General features: G+C 29.7%; 1 protein-coding gene across 1 annotated transcript; it reads left to right on the plus strand.

Annotated features, from left to right (window-relative positions):
• Positions 1-10445: 10445 nt before the first annotated feature.
• On the plus strand, positions 10446-19250 carry LOC114754087 (cysteine-rich receptor-like protein kinase 10). Its single transcript, XM_028942827.1, has 8 exons — positions 10446-10818; positions 13044-13456; positions 14449-14559; positions 15321-15487; positions 16457-16667; positions 17894-18131; positions 18257-18407; positions 18535-19250. The coding sequence occupies exons 1-8, from the start codon at positions 10484-10486 to the stop codon at positions 18838-18840; spliced, it is 1932 nt and encodes a 643-aa protein (XP_028798660.1). The 5' UTR covers positions 10446-10483; the 3' UTR covers positions 18841-19250.
• Positions 19251-22985: the final 3735 nt, after the last annotated feature.

Consider the following 22985-nt stretch of genomic DNA (forward strand, 5'->3'; position numbering starts at 1 on the left):
ACAGCGCAAATTATTAGATAATTTACAAGAAATATGAGGAAATTAGAACTTGTATTGTGATTTATTGACCATAGGGAACTGGTGCAAGTAATCTTTAATAAAGAAAAAATTACGCACAGGTTCCAAGAAAAAGACTTTATTTATCTAAGGTCTCACGAGTCAAAATTACTAGCAGGTCCTAAAGGACCTGAGAGTATTATATTCTAATTGTAAAATGACATCATTATTCCTCATATTCCCAATTCATATTTTCTCTGCCATTGCGATTAACAACCTCAATAGCGACTATTAACAACCTAATTAAAAGGTGTTAACAACCTAGGCATTATCTGCTGCAACTTACTTTATAGGATCACATAACCTCTACATAAGAGTAAATTATAACCAAATAGTATAATACAATAACTTTAACATTGAAATGGAAAGCTTTTCAAAATCATTAAGAACTTTAACTAAACCCAATAGGGTTATAGTAAAACTTTAATGTGGAAATCCATTGACAACCTCAACGGTAAGTATTAATAACCCAAAGAGAGCTATTGACAGCCTAGACAGTGTTTTTTAACAACTAACTTTATAGAATAATATAACATCTACATAAGATCAAATTTTAATTAAGTAGTATAACATAACAACTACATGAGATCAACTTTAACACTATTCAGTTATAATTTAGTTAGTTATAATTGTTAGATATTATATTATCCTATAAAATCAGTTGTTAACAGACACTATCTAAATTGTCAACAACTCTCCTTAGGTTATTAATACTCACCATTGAGGTTGTCAATAGATCTGCGCATTAAAATTTTGCTATAATCTTATTGGGTTTAATTAAAGTTCTTAATGGTTTCGAAAACCTTCCTATTTTAGTGTTAAAGTTGTATTATACTATTTGGTTATAATTTACTCTTATGTGAAGGTTATATGATTCTATAAAGTATGTTGTCAATGGATATTGTTTAGGTTGTCAACACCTTCTCATTGAGTTGTTAATAGTTGCTGCTGAGATTGTCAATCGTAACAGCAGAGAAAATGTGAATTGGAAATTTGAGGGGCAATGATGTCATTTTACAATTAGAATATAATACTCTAAGGTCTTTTGAAACTTGTTAGTAATTTTGATATTTTGTGAGACTTTAGATGAATAAAGTTTCTTTCTTAAGACTTGTGCATAATTTTCCCTTTAATAATTGCAACTCTTCTTTAAGTATGTCCATATCTTCAGCTATATGTATAAGTATTATGGAAAAAAAATAAAAAAGCTTTTTAGACATAGCTGAAATTGCATTTTAATTTGCTAAAAGAGAGTTGCATCCCCTTAAAATTTAGCCCCTTTTAAATAAAATTTTTTCCCAATAAAGACTTTTCACCGTCAGAGTTAAGAAAGAAGATTCAACGCCAGTATTAACCAATAAATTATGTAATTTATATATAATCTATATTTTACATTTAATATTATTGATTACAAATCGATTCCTTTTATGCCTTCATACATTGCCTTGCATTTGTACTTGCTCATCGCAATTTAAGTATCAATTCTCGACCGGAGGGGAAAAAAAAAAATCTAATCCATGTGCTGAGCTTCAGCACTGCAATAATTTTATCTGTTTTCCTGCAATTCCAGCTGTCTTTTATTCAACTTCACTTGAAAAGAACAAGATGAATGTTTCACGGAAATCGAAGGAACAAAGGTGTCCTGTGATTTAAATACGACAAAATGTAAGTGATAATACGGTATGAATGATAATAGCAAAAATACAATAAAATAATATGCTTTTATGAGATATATAAATACCAAACGAGCCACCTAATGGGTCTACTGGAAGAAAAGACATTGGCGAGTCATACTATATTTATAGATTTTTTTTTAAATTAATGTTCTTGTCCTCACACTTTTAGCTAAATTATAAGTCAGTTCTAACTTAATCTTTATAGTCTTTACTGAATTATAACTCAATTTCTGAACTTTAACTTGATGTAACTTAATTACTATAATTTAACTATTTAAAATATCAATCTTTATATCTGAAAAAGTAAAATTATATATTTCATGAAACATAGGTATTAAAGTTTAAAAACAGATTTTCAGTTGAATCAAAATGATATAGACTAAATCGCATTGAGTGAAAGTTTAAGAATTGACTTACAACCAATCAAAACTATTTTCTCTTTTTCAACTTATTACAAGGATTGATAAATTAAATAATAATTTTTATAAAAATAAAATATTGATCAGTTATAATCTTATAATAAATCCTATAAGTATAATAATAATAGTCGTTGTCATCATTATTTGCTGTATCCTAAAAAACCTTAATTTTTAATATGTTCAACTTAAGCTTTCACTACTACAAAAAGAGGTCTTTTATAGTGGTTAAAATAAGTTTTTTATGAAGGTTTTAAGTGTAACATCTATGTCATCGACGTATAAAAAGTAGAGGATTTTATGGCAGTTTAATAATCGCTATGGTATGTGACTTTTCCCAGCATTTATATAAATAACCACCGTGAAAATTTTATTTATTATTTATTGAATTTTTCTCCTCTTACTTTACTTGAGACCTAAAGCCTTTCACCACCAGTAGAACATTGAAGCCTTTAACCACGAAATCGAAGCCGCTAAGATTTGATAAATGTAAAATCAAATACCTAAATCTGATAAAATTCATGAATTTCAAGTTATCAAACTCAGATCTACAAAATGAGGGGAAGAAAAATTAGATTTATTCAAACTTTTCATGTATCAAAGTATGATTAAGCAAGGAGACTAACAAAAAAAAAGAGATTTATTCAGGCTTAGAACAAACATCATGTTTTTTAATCAAAGAAAATACTACCCACAACTTTTTAAAGAACAAAACCACAAAAGTTATGAAACCTATGAAAAGAATGGAGGGAAAAGGCGAAAAATTCACAAATAAGGATAAAAAGCATAACGCGATGACAACGGCAATAAAAAAACATAGTGAATATGACAGAAGTAAGGGGAAAATGGTGACAAAGGTGGGAGGAGGGAGAAAACCGAGTGGGGACGACAGTGCGGACCATGAGCTTTGACTGTAAAAAGTGAAAAACTATCATGCGATGGAAAAAGATTTAAAATTCTAATAGACTTTATAAGACGGGTTTTTAAAAAACCGCCATAAAATACTTTTTATAGCAATTTTCTAAGTAACCACCATGACAAATACTTTTTATGGCACTTTGCCTGATAATCGCTATAAATTAGCATCATGAAAGTTCTTTTTTGTAGTAGTGTCTGTAAATTATCTCCTCAAAGATAGAGTTGTTCTCTTCTTTTTTTTCATACTAGATTAAATATTTCTCCATGCTTTTGCAAGGAATATAAGGTAAGACAAAGTGGTTAGGACTTACGAATTGTGTGGCTCATAAATTTCATATTATATATAGATTTATAAATAAATAGAAATATAGATGGTCATAGTCTTTTAAAAAAAGCGCTAAGACATGGCAAACAACTTACCAATTTGAAACGCTATTCATGGTGTGGTTGAAATGAAGAGACATGGAGCCATCTTAGCAGTTATTTGTTTTGTTGATGTTTTTTTTTCTCATTAATTATTGTGAAACTGAATCCACCACTAATATAATATAGCTAAGTCGACATGCATGCAGCAAAGTCAGAAAGATTATTAGCCACACACACATAGATCGCCCTTGGTCCCATGCAACAGGGTTTTACAGGGACATAATTGGTTCAAAATTTAGGGGCTTGAGATCATTCCGCTTTTTAATTTCCAGCCTTCGAGATTTCTATAATTAAGTGGCAGATCATCCATCAATGTGTTTATCCTTTTCAAGTTACACGAAGCATCTATCCAGGGGTAAACCTCATTAATAGTGGGGAGAAAAATATATATAAGGATCACCAAAATACTATGAAAATTTTGAAATACTCTATTGAAATGACTTAATTCTTATAAAATCTTTAGGGTTATTCTTGAATTAATTAATTTTTTTTTTTGTAAAATGACCTAATTGCTCTCTGTGAGATTAGTTGTCACTGTCCTAGTTATTATTATTGTCATTCAATAACGTAAAGTTATTACATATTAAACTTTTGTTGTCACTGATATTGAACAAGAAATTGCTGGTAAAAGAAAAAAAGAACAAGGACTTTAATTTTATGAAACTCGTTATGATAACCTTTGTTGTTGTTGTGTCATTTCATTAGTCAAAATTGTTATTGGTTTGACTATTAATGTAATTTCATTTTTTTAATATTTCATATTTCAAATTAAAGAATCTTTAGAAAATGTTGCTATAAAATTTTATCTTAAACTTGTCCCTATGACCCTCAGAATGACTAAGCTATTTCAAAGTCTAGATTTTCTTTTGGCCAAAATTTCAAAGTCTAGAATTGAAATTCGTATGTTTAGAAGATATTTTAATTTTGTATCTTTCTCCCTTAATATTATGAATTAATTGACCGTAAATGTTAAGTAATTACTTTATATTGGAAAACGTATAATTAGTTAATTAAAATCATATTTATTTATTTTTTGTGGTAAGAAATTCATATCATATTTAGTTACTACTCATATGCTGCTCTTTCTATACTCTCACCATTGTATTAAAGTCGATTAATCTGTTTTTGTTTTGGCCACTAACCACATTGATATTTGTTCCGTTAACCTTTTTGCTTTTAGTGTGAACACTTTAAAACTCACATGAAAATTATGTTTTTGAATATTAATTTTTATTTCCATTCAAATGAACATAAAAATATAAATATCATACTAAATTAAATGTCAAATTAGCTCTTATATTAAAGATTGGAGGTAGAAACTAACTAACTGTTTTTTTAAGTGAATTTCCATCAGGTAAAACTCCCAGTAAAATAAAATGGGGATATAGTAAATCAATAATGGATGCCTGATTGATCATCTAGTGAACAAGCCTGGAATTTTGCATTAATCTTATCTGTGTTCTTCAGGACAATTCCAGCTGTTTCCGCTTATTTGACATAATTAATGCATTCCCAGTTTGTGTCGCCCAAGTTGCCTCCAGGTTGTTTCCAAATTGTAATGCATATTCCTTTTTCATTATTGTCATTTTCTTTATTGGTGAAGACCATACAGTAAATACAGTAAGCATGTCAACCATTAATTTAATGGTCTGAAAATATAGGGATGCCAATTAAATAATAAGAAATAAATTAGATACACATGAAAAAAGGAAATAAATTAGATGAAACTTTTAGAATATAACCTTTTTTGTTTAATCTATTTATCTCTCACACGTATATAGATTACTAAACACTTTTCTTTTTTTAAAAAAAAAAATCAAATTGTTCTTTCCAATATGAATATCAAATATAAAAGCTAACAAGACACAATAGGTTATAATTATTTGCATCCAAAATATATTCTTTTGAAAAATAATATTAATCCAATTCTAAATATAATACCTATTTTTTATTTTGTAATGTATATTATTTATACTAAACTGTAAAGTTGGTCTTATGTTTAGAACTAACAGAATATTTAATAATAAGATAAGAAGGGGTATGATTATGAATACTCAATAATTAAACATTATTTGTACATGATATCAAGATGCACCATTGACAAAATAATTATATTCTTTTGATCATTAATATAAGACCCATTTAACTGATTTGATTAGCTTAAAGAAGTTAGGTAAGTTAGTTAATTATAAGAAATGTGCCACGTTTTTCCTAAAATATCATAATCATCTTTCTTAATACCTCCTCATCCTCTTTTATTTGATTATGGTTGAACGAGTATCTATAGAAGTAGTTTAAAAAAAATTGATAAATATGAGAAATGAGTCTTATATTTAGGATTAAAACTAACTTAACAATTAGGTCCTATATTAAGAATAGGAGGAGTAATTACATTAGATAACAACTTGTCTTGTGTCGGTGCCTAGCTTATGAGATGCCACTTGGAAGCCGGCCTAGTAGTTCCTTCCTTGTGCCTATTGAGCTAGCCAAGTTTGAACGCCTTTAATGGACAAATCTGTCACTTCTAGAATCTCAATCGACATCAATCGTCGGCTGTTATAATAAATTACTTGTAACTTATTTTTATATATTAAAAAATACAATAAATTAATAAAAGTTTTTACATTTATCTCTATTAAAGAAAAGATATTGAAAAAAAAATACTGAACATTTTTCTCACATTCTTTTTTTATTATATTCAACAGGAGTAAGAATGAAGAAAAGGTCATTAATTACCCTAATAACGAGTGACTTACATTTATGAATAAACTTTTGAAAAAATTGCAAATAAAGACTCCTAATATATAAAATGGCAATCAGGGACCCTGAATTTGAGAAATTGCTCACAAAGACTCGGTCCCAATTTACAATTATGAAATCATGGCCAAATTATCAAAATACCCCTCTTTAATTTTTTTTTTTTAAAAAAAGAACACCACTGCCTTGCCAGAATCCGGCCGCCGGTGCCGGAGCTTCGATGCCAGGGGCCGGATTCCGACCATTGCCGGCGGCCTTCCTTTGTTTTTTTTTTGAACTGTTTTTTTTTAAACAGGGGGGAAGTGAGGTTGGGGGGATTTGATCCCCCAACCTAATGCTTCCCCAAATTAGGAATGACCATCGAGCCAACAAATTTTTGCTAACATTATAATACAAAAAAAAAAAGTTAACTCATTTACTCTTGTTCCAGGTGATAACAACAATACATTTAGAAATAACAAGTTCTTATTGTAAAATAACATGTCTGGAATGAAAATTTAACAATATGTTTTTTTTATAATAACAAATTTTGTTGCAGGTGATAACAACAATATATTTGAAAATAACAAGTTCTGATTATAAAATAATAAGTCTGGGATTAAAATTTAACAACACGTTTTTTTTATAATAACACATTCTGTTTCAGGTGATAACAACAATACATTTAGAAATAACAAGTTCTAATTATAAAATAACTAGTTTGGAATTAAAATTTAACAGCACCTTTTTTATTTATTTAACAACACATTTTATTCCAAGTAATAACAACAATACATTTGAAAATAACAAGTTCTGATTATAAAATAAGAAATCTGGAATTAAAATTTAACAACACGTTTTTTTATAACAATTAATTATTTTATACTTTTGAAAAATAAATTATTTATAACTTATAAAAAGTATTTTTAATCTATTTAATTTGCTAAAAAAATAATTTTTATCTCCAATTTATAATCAGAACTTGAAGGGTAATTTATTATAGATTAAAAATACTTTTTTATTGTTCAAATTTATAAATAAAATTTAGGGAAAATGACAACACACTTTTTTAATTTTTTTTAAAAAAATTTTAATCTATATATCTATACAACACATTATAAATCAAACTACTTCTTATAAATTATAAATAGTACAATTTATTGTAGATTAAAAATACTTTTTGATTGCTTAAATTTATAAATGAAATGTATCTCTAATTTATAATTAAAAATACTATTTTATTCTTTAAATATAAAAACTATTTTTAATATTTAAAGAATGAAATAATAAATTATACTATAATATTTAAATACTTAATAATAAATTTTAATATTTAAAGAATGAAATAATATAAAAATTTATACTATGATTTATAGATTAAAAATACTTAATTATAAATGCTTTATAATTTATAAGAAGTAGTTTGATTTATAATGAGTTGTATAGATATATAGATTAAAAAGTATTTTTTAGAAAAAATAAATATATTAAAAATATTTTTATAAGTTATAAATAATTTATTTTCCAAAATCATAATATAAATAATTTTCTAAAAAAACGTGTTGTTAAATTTTAATTCCAGACTTGTTATTTTATAATAAGAACTTGTTATTTCCAAATGTATTGTTGTTATCACCTGAAACAGAGTGTGTTGTTATAAAAAAAACATATTGTTAAATTTTAATCCCAGACTTGTTATTTTATAATCAGAACTTGTTATTTTCAAATGTATTGTTGTTATCACCTGCAACAAAATTTGTTGTTATAAAAAAAACATATTGTTAAATTTTTATTCCAGACGTGTTATTTTACAATCAGAACTTGTTATTTCTAAATGTATTGTTGTTATCACCTGGAACAAGAGTAAATGAGTTAACTTATATTTTTTTTGTATTATAATATTAGTAAAAATTTGTTGGCTTGATGGTCATTCCTAATTTTGGGAAGCATTAGGTTGGGGGATCAAATCCCCCCAACCTCACTTCCCCCCTATTTAAAAAAAAAAACAGTTTCAAAAAAAAACAAAGGAAGGCCGCCGGCAATGGCCGGAATCCGGCCACTGGCATCGGAGCTCCGGCGACTGGCAGCTGGGATGTTGGAGCTCCGGCACTGGCGGCCGGATTCCGGCGAGGCAGTGGTGTTCTTTAAAAAAAAAAAATTAAAGAGGGGTATGTTGGTAATTTGGCCATGATTTCATAATTGCAAATTGGGATCGGGTCCTTGTGAGCAATTTCTCAAATTCAGGGTCCCTGATTGTCATTTTATATATTAGGAGGTCTTTATTTACAATTTTCTCTAAATTTTTCTCCTACATAAGTGACTTGTACTTCTATTAGGGTAATTTTTCTCACTTGAGAAAGAGGCATCTAACTTGACCAGGTCACACGCGGACACATAAAATAAATAATTAAATTTTAAAGAAAAAAATAAGTTGAACGCATTTATTTTTTTTAAGCACTCCTTTGCTATTATATATAAATTATAAATAATTAAATTATAGATTAAAAAATTAATTAAAATTGATTAAACATGATAAATACATAAAATATAATGTATTTTTTCAAATATATTCTTATTTATAAAGGGATGAGTGAGTAAGTAAAAAAATGAAAGAGAATATATTAAAACAAATAAAAGAGTCTGCCAAAAGCAAGAACGAAATATAATTCTTGGCCAAAATATGATAATTAATGTAGACACATGCAATTAATGAAAGTGAATAGACAAAGTGTAATTTTTAAAAAGGATATGCTGGTAAAAAAAAACTTTTAAAAAGGATAAGTCCTATTGCAAAAATTGTAATTATATATACGATTGGAGGGAGTATATTGTAACGAAGTATAAGTTATTTTCCTAAACTTTTCCTGTTAATTTCAAACTTCTACAAAATATTTAATGACACTTATTATATATAAAGCAAAGTTACATTTAATAAAAGGTTAAAGTACATCTAGCACCCTGAAGTATTTTATCAGGTGTATCCAACACCCTAATATATTTTATGGTGTATCTAGCACTTCCAAATATTTTTTAGGAGCGTCCAATACCTTAAAGTATTTTTTTTTTTGCTTTGGTGCTAGATGCACCAAAAAATATTTTTGGGTGTTGGACGCATTTAAAAAAATACTTTGAGATGCTGCATCCATCAAAAAATACTTTACGATGCTGGATGCATCTAAAAAAATATTTTAGGATGCTTGATGCATTATAAAATACATCAAGATGCTAGATGTACTTAAGAAAATACTTCCAGGTGCTAGATGCACCTTAACCCTTTAATAAAATATATGAGAAACATGACAAAACTCAGGTCAAATTGCTTATATTCATATTTTATAGGTACCTTTGTAAGTATATACAATAACAAAATAACAATCGTCCATATGAAAATGTTTTACAAATCCTAACTTACATAATAAGGAATGATACAAAGATTTGTTGGTGTTCATAGACAAATTTACAAGTGTACATATGTATTTTAAAAATAATAACAAAATAACAAGTGTGATTGGAGAACTTAGCCTAATGAATATACATGCAACTTGACCTATAAGTTTAATCCAAAGTAAAATTTATTAATATATAAGGTAAATATAAGTAAGATGAAGGGAAAACTCTTTAAACTATTTTATAGGGGTAAGGTGTAAATTTGTTCTGGAGGTTTTAACTTAAAAGTGCTGAGCACCTAAAAGATTTTTGAGAGCAAATTTGCCCTAGAAATTTAAAATCATAATAGTACACTCTATCATGAAAAAATACATTAATAGTCGACATCACTATTTTAGTTTTTAATGTTAGTTTTTTAACTGGTATGAGGCAATTCTATTACGATTTTAAACTTTCAGGGGCAAATTTGCAAACTTATAAATACCTATTGCTCACGAGTGAAAACTTCCAAGTAAATTTGCATCTCAATCTTACTTATAAATAGTACCCCAAGAAGTATCTGAATGATATGAGTAAAACGAAGAAAACGGAATTAAATTCATATAAATTACATCCCTTTCATTTCAAACATTATTTCCATCCCCCACAACTCTGACATATACCAGTAAGTCAAAACTTGCGTGTTATAATGTTTTTTGGGACAATGCTTATTCTAAAATTATATCTATATATTTTGCATGATTTCACCAATTTAAGTACTCTGTCTATTTATATCCCTATAGATACTCATATCAAAATTGAAATAGCCTTTGTAAGTCCAGGATGGAATCATCAAACCCCATTATTCCCACTCCGCGATTTCTGTTGATGATCTTCCCCATAATAATCATGATCAGTTTCATCAGAACAAGTACTTCTCTAGCATCAGATTACGTTGGAGATGACTGCCATAACAAAACACCACAAGCTCTTACTGCTTCATACAAAGCCAATCTTAACCAGCTCCTCTCATGGCTCTCCATGGACTCCGCCACAAGCGAAGGCTACAACCAAACCACCATCGGCAACGCCACCAACGCCGCCATCTACGGCCTCTATGACTGCCGTGGTGACGACCCCGGATACCTCTGTCAGTTTTGTGTCTCAACTGCCACCAGAGAGCTTCTCCAACGCTGTCCCAATCAACCTTCAGCTGCGATATGGTATCAATCCTATTATCTATTTGGATTTAATTTATGGATTATGTTCATATAAACACTTTTGAATTTTTTTGGACTTGAAATTATATTTCAGTAACTCAAAAACAATAAATTGGAAATATAGTGAATTTGCATATGCATATGTCGTTTGGTTTCAATGTTTTTAGACACAAAAATACTTCTCGAGATGATACTTTTTTGTCACAGTCTAAATTTTTTGGTTAAAATATGCAGGGATCGAGTCATTTAGAGCAAATCCCATCACAAGCAAATTTAGGGAATGATTTTTCTATTCTTCTATACCTACCCACTTCAATGAAATCTCTCCTCCTTTTTATTCATGGTATAAATTCATATTAAATATAACCAGTTTAAATTTATTTTTTCATTTTTAATATCCCAGTGATCATTTTTAACTTTTTAGTAGTTAGGCATATTTTATATTTTCAGATTATATGAATAAACATTAAAAATCATTCAAATTTAACCGAAGTATGTAATATAAAAACAGAAGGCGAGAAAAAATCGAAACAGAGTACATAAACTAGTTGTTTGTTAGAAATAAAACTTTTGATGTTATTGACAGAATATTCTATTCCAAAAGCATCCCTTCTCTTAGATTTATTACATATAAACTATTTATTTTTATAATAAGAGTAAACTACTATGATTACTCTTATGTTTTCTCTTAGTTACATGTACTTTCCCTTTATTTTTATAACATACGTTTTAATCCAAAATATTAACACCGTTAAAGAATATTATGAAAAAATTCTTTAAGTATATTTTTTAATTACAAAACATATTAGAATAAATCTTGGTTCCTACTTTACCCCTTGTTGTATTAAATCTCTAGTTTATCTTTTAATATCAATATTTATTAATGATCTATTTAATATTTCTACTAAATTTACTAAATTAAGACATAATTTTATAATTTAATTGAAAATACATATATATAATTACAAAATGTTTTCAGCTAATATATATTTAAAAAATTATATCACAAGTAAGTTTTAATAAATAAATGATATTAATATTAAATATTGGGAAAATGACAAAAAAAAAGTTAGAAATTTGTAAATACCAAATAAAGAGTGTCAACAAAAATTTGTTGTCATTTGCAAATTCAATATTGTCAGCACCAAATAAAGTGTTGTTACTAAATTTGATTTGGGATTTAGTAATTTCCAGCTTCCTTTTTTGTCATTCTCCTTTAAAAATTTAAATTTATTATAAAATAAAATTTTGTATTTATAAATTTAATTTAATTTATAATATGATAATTGATTTAATAATGGTATAACCAAAATATTAAAATATGTATTAAAATTATTTTTAATTTCAAATAAAGATATACCATATGTGATTAAACAATAATTATTAAGTAATATTTGTGTTAATGATGGGTATTCTGGTCAAAATAATAGGTCCACTTTATGATTTAACGGTCAACTAATGATTGGGTAGATGAAAATTGAATCTCAAAACTGGAAGAGAGGTTTGTACAACATATATTTTGATTTTAAGGGAGGTTTATATAGATCTTCAAAATAAAAAGGAGGTCCCTTTAATTTAAGTTAAATAGAGGGGACATTAATGTATTTTACTCTTATCATAATATATTTTGAAATATGCTTTTGTATTGAACTGCAGTACTTTCATACCCAGCTAATCCATAAATTTTCAGTTCAATCCTCACAAGGAGGCATCTATTTTCTATTTTGATCCAATGTCTATTGCTGCGTCATGTCATATAATTTAGTTATAGTTTCACATGGCATCAAAAATGATATGGCATGGCAAATAAGCAACGAATCTATATATGTGTGTGTGTATATATCATGCTTTTAATTATTTAACTTTAAATAAGGTTTTATTCTAATATCTTCATTTTATAAAGCGTCCTTTCATCAACAAAAACATACCGCTGTTGAAATTTGAGATGCTAACATATTACGTTTAATTTTGAAAAATAACAATGATTGACACACAAAAAAAGCATCAATGAAGACTAATTAACGATATTAGAGTTATAGGACTCAAAATATACTTTATAAAATTAAGAAATCAAATTAAAATCTTATATAAAGTTAGAAGTTTTACTAGGTATCATTTGGTTTTTTGTTTTCACAAGATCGGATTGAAAATACATAAACTACACTGAAATTTGTACACTTTGATGACTATTCCTTATGCAAATGTGTATTTGGTTGCAACATATACAGGTACAGCTACTGCATCCTCCGATACTCGAACGAGAACTTCTTTGGGAAGGTGACAATGAGCCCGTTGTGGTCCATGGAAGGAGTGAATAAGAAGGAGTCCGATCCAACGGAGTGGAAGAAGGCGGAGAGTTACATAAGGAGTCTGATTCGACGAGCAACAGAAAAGACGAAGGAGTTAAATGCGTGGGGAGGGTTTGATTTGGGAGGTGGAAGAAGAAGGTACGCGTTGGTACAGTGTAGTAGAGATCTTGAGAACAAGAGTTGCAAGCAATGTTTGGAGGCTTTGATGAATAACATTACTCAATGTTGTGAGCAGAAACAAGGATGGCAAGTTGGGACGCCAAGCTGTATGATCAAATACAACGATTACATGTTTTATCAGTCATCCATTTCCGATCGCAATCCTACCACAGGTTTAATATTTAATATGCAAATATATCTCTTACATCCCCTTCCTTTTCCCCCTTTCAGATTAGGATTATTTTCATGCGTAAAATTTACATAAAAAATATCGTGGCTCATTTCATTCATCGTATGTGATACATCAAGCATGCATATATATATATATATATATATATGAATTTATAATAAAAATAAGATTGATTTATTTAAAAAAGACAGTGATCCTAATTTTTTTTTATCATAAATTGAATTTTGTATGTATCATATAAAAAATCCAAGTATCCGATAGTAGGTGAGAGAGAGAGAGAGAGAGAGAGAGAGTCTGATTGATGAGGTTGTGTGGTGTAGCTTTAATACAAAATTTTTAAACAATTTGGTATTACAAATTTTACTAAGTAAAATATATAGTAAATTCAACGCCAAAAATTTTGAGTTTTATATCAGTCCGTTAGATGTGGGGACCCTTGCGTGGCAAGGAGCTTGAGAAGAATTATAGTAGTACTTTTTTATGATTCATAAATAATGCAACTTTATATAAATTCCCATATTTATTGATTTATGATATTTTCTCTTAAAAAAGTGAATCTTGCCTCAAATTCTCAAAAACTAAAACCATAGGGTAGCAGATTCTATTAACGTTTTTGTGTGTTTGTTACATTATATTGGATACAATTTTCATCTTTATACTCGTTGGATTCTCTTATTATTTGGACGTATATATATATATATAGAGCAACAAATTTTATATTAGCTAGTTTATCTTTGTTAACATTTTTATATTCTAAAAAATTGAATTTATTTTCTTAATAATACTCCCTCCAACCTTAAATAAATTAAAAGACCCATTTGTATTGTAATTACTACAAATGGGTCTTATATTTAGAAACAGATGAGTTTTTTTTTCTTTTTTACATAACTTTCACTATTTCTAACTGCTTCAGTTACACCAATCAACATCCATCTATTTGTTTACATCTTAATGATAATTTGTCGATGTGCGCAGGCAATGATGGGGATGGCAAGTCCAAATCTTTGATCATAAGCGTAAGTTTATTAGCGGCTGTGGCAATACTAAGTTTTTCTGTCTACTTATGGCGAAGGAAGACCAGGAAAGGTATTCATGAATATCTTCCCCAATGCAGTTTATTATGTTGCCTGTCTTTATATTGCATCACATTATTTGATTCAAATTTTGAAATGGCATCATTTCACTTACTACAATGAATTTCTAGTGCAATCACAAACGATGAATCAAAAACTACGGTGGTGATTATTTTCTTTACCAAAAGGGACTAAGAACCCCCATAGTACACACTGAACATATACATATACAATTAGACTTTATACCCTCACAAACGCATGGTATTAAAACTCAATTCAGATTGGTTGGTTAAACAAGAACCGGTGAACCATTCCTCTAACTAGTATGATTAAGAATTTTGGACAGGTCAGCCAAGTTAAATTTTATATTTTCTTCTCCCTTATCGAGCATAAAATGACGTTGTTATCTATTTTTGAATGAAAGAAATATAGTTGTCTGTAATTAGATTTTTGCTTTGATGATTCTGATTTGTTGGATTGTGTGTGGTTCACACATGAATGTTCCTTGACGGGTGGATTAATGTTTTCTTAATTAAAAATTACTTTCTTCAGTGCTATGTATATAAATACTTTTTGTATATTTTAATTAAATTATATTATTTTAGTTACAATTGATTGTACTTTATAGTTCGACCACAATTGGATCACTAACTCTTAAACCATAGCATCAAACACTTCAATGACTAATATGATTTTTAGTGCCTTGCCCTCACATGCGTGTAAGTGAATATATCGTCATATGATCTAATATAAATTTGTACGCTTGTCTTGTAGATGAACGACCATTGGATGGCGCTCCTATATTTTATGACATCTCCCGAAGAGAGAGATCATTGAACTCAGACCTTCCCACAATCCCTTTACATGTGATTCAACAGAGCACTCATCACTTTTCCGAAAATTCTAAATTGGGAGAAGGTGGATTTGGAGCCGTTTACAAGGTACTAATATGTTATGATTATCAAATGGTTTGGTTATCTTTTTCCTAAAAGTTTAGTTTAAGTAAAACTTCCCTATAAGAGATTAACAAAATTTAACAAAAGGTTAATATGCATTCAATCTTGCCCGTAAACTATTTCGAAGCAGCATTTGATAAATTGATATGATAACCTTTTAAGTGACATGATGTCATCCTTAAATTTATCAGAACGGTGAATTGTTACTTCGACCGTTAAAAATGTTAACTTTAACTATTAAATCATTTAGTTTGATTGAAATGTACACATGGCCAATTCTGATAGTACAAGCAACATTTTTTTTGAAAAGTGTGACTATGGTAAGAAAAATGTTGCCTACACATTCAAGCAACAAATTCTATCGTTCTTACTGTATAATACAAAAACATTGTAGTGATGTAGTCCAAGAATTAATGCATCTCAACCTTCATTTTGTCCTATTCACTCTCCAACTATATATAGAATTGTACAATATAGCCCCTTTGTAGATAAACCTAGTTGGGCTAGATCAAATATAATTGAGCTGCTTTGGGAATGGTTGGCCGAAAACAAAATTAAGCCAAATTCTAGTAAAATGAACTCGAGTCATGAGTTTGGTCCAAGCAATCTACTCGTCCCAAATTAGTATACTCATTATTATTTAAAAATAGCGGAAACAGAATATTTTTCATTCTAAAATATTGATGAAATGTCTATTAATTTAGAGTTCAAAAGATGCTTTATTCCCCCAACATTTTTATAGAATAAAAGTACAAGTGAGCTGGGTCTCGGGAGCTTATCAATAGAAAGGTATGCCTCTATACTCTAAAAACATTTACAGAGATACTTATTGATTGTCCACCAATATATGTACATGTACTTGCTCTACTTGTGTATCATATGATAGCGTTGTAAGGTATTTTTTAAATATGATATCTTTTTTTTTAAAAAAATTATTATCAATGTTTTTGGTAGGGAACATTACCGGATGGAAAGGAAATTGCTGTTAAAAGACTCTCACAAGCATCAAGTCAAGGCTCAAAGGAGTTCAAAAATGAAGTGATATTCATAGCAAAATTGCAACATAGAAACCTTGTCAAACTCTTGGGATGCTGCATGGAGAAAAACGAGAAGCTACTTGTATACGAGTACATGCCAAATTCCAGCCTTGACTTCCACCTTTTCAGTATGTTCTCTAAACTCTATCTTTCTTGCTTTGATTTTTGTTGTCTCTTCATATGTCTCGAAAATAGCACTTGTGAATGATGTAATGTTATATGCAACAAGACCAAGACTGCATATGATATGTTCACTAGGGTTTTGGAGAATATGAGATTGCTAAAGAAGAAAGAGTCTTCATCGAGTTTTAAGAGAATAGAGAAAAACAATTTGATATTACCTTGTCAAAATTTATTCAGGGCCAACTGTCATTATGTTAACCATCATTCTATTCTAAGCTTTGAGTTTGTCCAAGCTTCCTTGCAAACAAAATCCTTTCCCACGCATGATGATGAGCTTTCTTATTTGAAAATCGAATAACTTCCTCTCTTGCACTGTTTATGTTCTTCTCATGTCCCAATTTCTTTCCATTCCTTATACTTCACTCTCTGCTTTTATAAATCCATTCATTGATCTTTGCCCAAGTGAACCGGGGCTCTCTTTACCTTTGTGATTACCATTGTCTTTAATTAATGCTTTTGCATGAATATTAGTCTTATAAAGAAGCTTTTAATATTAGTAGTAAGCAATGCAGGAAGATTACATGCATTTTCTTTAAAAAAAACTCTTTTTAATTTTAATTCTATAGAGCTACATAGAATGCTCAATAGACAAAAACCTTATTTAGTAGCATGTTATGGACTATAAGGTGACATTTGCTCCCTTTTACCAACTAGCATAGCAAGAAACATACACCCTTAAGTTGTTCTAGTACTGAAGTTCAACATGTAAATATTTATCTAATATTGTCTTTATGATGATTAAGTTAGCATTAGAAAAGAATTTCATTTTGCAATTTTCATCCCCAAAGTATCTGAAATCTAACGATAAGATGTTGGCAATCTAGACTTAATTTGGATGGCCTAAACAGTGTGTGGCAACATGTGGCTCGCCTTATGAACAACAAAATCTTGTGTTTTTCATTATGCATGCATTTTTCATTACATGTGCATGATTTATTATTTGTAGTATCCTTGTTTTATAGAATGAAACTATTTTTCATAATCGGATTTGGACTATCAACAAGTGATTGCAACAAATTTTGTCTACAAGTTTTGTTTGTTTTGGTAGCCGGTATATTATGGAGTAAAATTTTCAAGAAAACCCTTGGATAACAACTAATAATTAAATATTGTTCTTTAATTCATATGTTCTCATCAATAATGAATCTTTTCTTGGAAAATTTGTTGGCAGATGATGAAAATAGAAAGAAACTACATTGGAATCTAAGAATAAATATTATTAATGGGATTGCAAAAGGACTTTTGTATCTTCATGAAGACTCTCGACTTAGAGTAGTTCATAGAGATTTGAAGGCTAGCAATGTCCTTTTGGACAATGAGATGAATCCTAAAATATCAGATTTTGGATTGGCAAGGACTTTTGAAGGAGCTCGAAATGAAGGAAATACAAAACGAATAATGGGTACATAGTAAGTGGCATAAAAACTCACTCTACTTATCATTTTTTTTTACTTTCAATTTGGTGTATATATATTGTTTAGAAAAATACTGGTCCATAGATAACTAAAAGGTGCTATTGCGTTTATCAACACAGTGGTTATATGGCTCCAGAATATGCTATGGAAGGATTATTTTCAGTAAAATCAGATGTTTTTAGTTTTGGTGTTCTTTTACTAGAAATCATATGTGGAAAAAAGATTTGCAGTTTCTATCTTGCAGAACATGGCCAAAGTCTCCTAATTTATGTAAGTTTCTTCAAGCTAATCTCATGTCTATCATGCATGAAATTTTAATTTTATTTAAAAATAATGAGCATTGACCTAATTTCAAGATATTCATAATTTCAAATGCAAATTTTGCAATTTCTTGCAGACTTGGAATTTGTGGTGCAAAGATAAATGTTTAGAATTGATGGACCCAATGCTAGAAGATTCATATATAGCAACTGAAGTTTCAAAGTGCGTACACATTGGCTTGCTTTGTGTTCAAGAAGATCCAGACGATAGACCAACCATGTCTACTATTGCAGTCATGCTTGCAAGTGACACAATGACATTACCAACACCTACTCCTCCTGCATTTTCTAGAAGAAAGTCTCTGGAAGAGTCGTCAACTTCTAGAACTTTTAACGATGCTTCTGTTAATGCAATAACTGCTTCTCACATCACGCCTAGATGACAATTAACCTAATAGAGGAGATGGATTGATCTTGTTCAACAACTTCGCAGCCTAGGGAGAAGAGGACTTGAGAGAGTAATGGGACCCACTTGATGTATGGATCCCACTACTTCCTTCATCTCTTTTAGCCAGATCATGAAGATTTTAGGAGGAAGCTTGAAAAAAAAAAAAGCCATGAAGACCAAATGATGATGAATTGAAGGTTAGGTTTGGACATATATATTAGAGCAAATCAAATAGATAAATGTCTAACAGTATTTGAGCATTTAATTTGCCAAGAAGAAGAGAGCATTCTCTTCCAAAACTGTGCGTATACGCATGTATGCATGGCTTATCACATGTGTTATATTGTTGTTAAACATTTTGATGAAAACATATACAACGAATTGTTATAAAATATTATCCTTTTATTCTCGAAAGACTTATCAGAGACACTGAATGCCATTCAAAATTAAGTCTCTTTAGATAATTTAGTCAATATTCAATGTGTTATGTTGAACAATTAATTAAATGTAATTTCTACTGAAACTTATTTATTTCTAAGTTGGATATTCTATGAGAAGTAAGCTCCTTTGATCCTAGTTACACTATTAAATATTTGCTCTTATATAACAATTACAAGAAAAAATTGTTAAATATATGATGAGGCAGAGTTAAAGCAAACCATCACTGGTGTATGATTATATATAAGAACCATCAAGTATAAGTTAGAGAATACTTGACTATTATTAAAGGAAGGGTTAAAGTAAAAATTTGCTTTAAAAGTTTTCACGCAAGAGCTTTAAGCCTAAAATTTTTTTTAATATAAATTTGGTTTAAAAGTTTAAAATTGTAGCAATATTACCCCATACAAATAAAACAGTGACATTGATTGTCAATATTTTTAGTGGTACAGACAACATTGCTACAATTTTAAACTTTCAGAGCTAATTTACATTCAAAAAACCTTCTAAATGCCCAGCAATCTTGAGTAAAAATTTTTGGAGCAAATTTGCACCTTAACCCAATTTAAAAACATAAAGTTTACGAATTTTTCAAAGAATTTATGTTTAATTTATTTTACATAATCTATGAAAAATTTTTAGTGGTCTATATATTTTTTGGTATTCCTTGAGTTCATTACAAGGGTCATCAAATTAAAACAAAAAATCTAATTAATTTGATGAGCTTATCTATAATCTAATTAAATAGGACTAGCCAAATAACCTATCAATAGTAAACGGTACATGTGGTGGTTGAAAAGATATAGAAACAAGTCCTTATCTCCTTAATTCATATTTTCTTTCATTAATTATATTCTCAATCAGAATCTACCAATGGTAGCATAAGAATAAAAGGGTTTTCTTTGATGAATGATGAACACGGGAAGGGAAATGGAGTGACACAAGATAGAGACGATAGGGATCAAAACAAGAAAAGAGTGTGACATGATTTGGAGGATGCCATGCATACTTTGGAGAGTGGGGAGAAAATGATGCATGGATTTTCTTATAAAGATAAACTTATAGATGCCATTCCGAAAGATTGCTTTTTCGATAAGAGGATTAGTATTGTGTTTGATGAGGCTTGAAGGGACTATATCAAAGGCTCATATCAAAAAGACCTTTTTGGGGGCAATGGCTAATCAAATGTGAAGATGCAAAGAGGATGGAGGAGTCCAGAGGAGATGACGACTTGATCCTAACCCTTGTGATTGCTCAAGAGCAATATGAGATATGATGTGCCCTATGGTGGAATCTGTTAATCGTCAAAATCCTCAACCAAAAAAAAAATCCCTTACTGCCTGTTTGATTAGACGGGAGGGTGGGGAAGGAGAGGAAAAATAAGCCCATTCTCTCATTTGGTTAAAACTTTTAGAGGAAAGGGAACCCCAAATCATCCTTCCTCTCCCTCCCCTACCCCCATTTTAACACCCCCCTCCCAAATTGGAATTTTTTAGAGGAGAGCTAAATTTTTAGATTATTTTACCCTTATATTTTTTATGAGATATATATGAAGAGAAATATTTATGATTTTATTATTTTTAGGATATTTGAGTTATTTGGATTTATTATCGTTTTAGGATTTATTAGTATTTTTATTATTAGAATTAGTTGTTATTATTATTTTCATTTTTATTATTGTTTTAGTATAATTAGATCTAGAGTTTTCATTCTATGGCAGGCTTTGAATATTGAATTGATAGACAGTTAATTTTCTCTCAGCTTGCTTCCTCTTCTCCGTTTTTTCTTCCTTTCTAATCTCTTCCCTTCTTCCTTCTTCTGGTTTTATATCAATTTGGTATCAGAGCTAGATTAGCTTCCTCAACTATTTTAAAAAATCTTTTTCTATCCACGAAACACTTCTTTCTCGAGCCACCATCCATCACCTTCATTCAACTATTTTCGGCATCCAATCGACACACTACCACCTCGATTAGATTTATCTTGGGCAACACAACTAGACTCCATAGATCAATGGCAAATAGTGGCCAAATCTCACCTCAGTAACCACTACATGAGACCGCCACTAAACAAAACCGTCCACTGTAAGTCCCAAATCTAGCCATCTCAATGTTTGATTACAAAACCACTAGTACTATTAAGCTCTCTTTGAGAAACATGGCCAAACCCAGAAGTTTCATAGCTAAAAGAGCCTTCTGAATCTTTGCACCTAAACCCTCACCCTTGCGAGTGACTACAATGTCCAGATTCAGTTTTTGAGAAAATTACACTTTAGACCCTAATTTTGGCAAAAATTCAACTTTCCGCCCCAAATTTTGTGAACATTGCACTCTTCACCCATTTAGTCATTCTTTAGTTGTGGACCTTCTTGAAGTCATTGAAAGATTGGGGTATATTTATCTTTTCAATTAGCTTCTTTGTAAATTAAAAAAATAGAGACAAAAGGAAATTTAGGAAAAAATGGGGGAGAGCAAGAAAAGAATTGTTATGCTACTTAGTTTTAAGTGTGAGTTATAGAGGATACACTTATAGGAGGCGTCACTATGAATATGACACCTTATATAAGGATATTGATCATGATAGTACTAGGAAAAAATGGCGGAGAGCAAGAAAAGAATTGTTATGCTACTTAGTTTTAAGTGTGAATTATAGAGGATACACTTATAGGAGGCGTCACTACGCATATGACACCTTATCTAAGGATATTGATCATGATAGTACTAGATTTACTACTCACCCCTATCGATATGCCAACCGAGTGCAGTCTGACTATACTGATTATGATAAGTGACAAATTACATGCTTAATACTATATTGATCCTACATATCATTACTGTTATAAACATATCATGCAATGAAAACTTGATTGCAAGGTGTAAATAGAACAATTTGAAGTTGAACTTTACTGCTAAAAGCAATCATATGACTATGCACTTGATAAGTTTGAAAAGTGAGTTAATGAGGGAATTGATAAGCTTATAAAATTTATCAGTAATTCAGAGAATCAAGTAGAAGAGGCTCTTCAAGTAACCAAAGTAATAGAGGTCAAAACTTCTTCATTAAACATGGAAGAAGATATTGTAAAGCCAAGTGATGTGGTTCCCACAACTCATGTAGAGGCTATCCATAGTACTCAACAGGCATCACTAGACATGTTTGCGGTTCAATAGAGTGAGACCTCTGATCTTATTATCATTAACGGTAAAATTTCTTCAAACATTGATTAGTTTGTTCAATTAGCACAAGTGCAAGTAGTTTTTCTCAGATTGTGACCAACAAGAATTAGTTTCATCATTTTATAATGCTATTTTGTTTGAAAGGTGCACCTCCCAAGACCATCTCATCGCTGAACAAATAATTCCAATGGTATTTTGTATATTGGAAAGGTTTTTTAGATACTACCCAGGATCCAGTTGCTCATTATTGCCAATGTTTCCTCTTCTGGTACCTTACTCATTAGAAAGGATTCCCATATCAAAGTACCATACCGAGCTCTTTATCCCTCTCTTTCCTCCCAAGATTTGTGCATCAATTTCAACTCATGGGGAGTCGAGTTCTTCAAGTAGAGGAGAAATGATGGGATGTGAAAAGAAATATTTTGATTTTATTATTTCTAGGATATTTGAGTTATTTGAATTTATTATCATTTTTAGGATTTATTTTAGTATTTTTACTATTAGAATTAGTTGTTATTATTATTTT

The sequence above is a fragment of the Neltuma alba genome, unplaced genomic scaffold (genome assembly GCF_004799145.2).
Source record: "Neltuma alba isolate B1F8T4 unplaced genomic scaffold, ASM479914v2 tig00010070_pilon, whole genome shotgun sequence".
Classification (NCBI taxonomy): domain Eukaryota; kingdom Viridiplantae; phylum Streptophyta; class Magnoliopsida; order Fabales; family Fabaceae; genus Neltuma; species Neltuma alba.

Excerpts from the sequence above, each read along its gene's own strand:
- LOC114754087 (XM_028942827.1), top strand. The coding sequence starts at position 10,484 with ATGATCTTCCCCATAATAATCATGATCAGTTTCATCAGAACAAGTACT. Across the intron at positions 10,819-13,043 it reads CAACCTTCAGCTGCGATATG|GTACAGCTACTGCATCCTCC; the intron begins GTATCAATCCTA and ends CAACATATACAG. Across the intron at positions 13,457-14,448 it reads CGATCGCAATCCTACCACAG|GCAATGATGGGGATGGCAAG; the intron begins GTTTAATATTTA and ends CGATGTGCGCAG.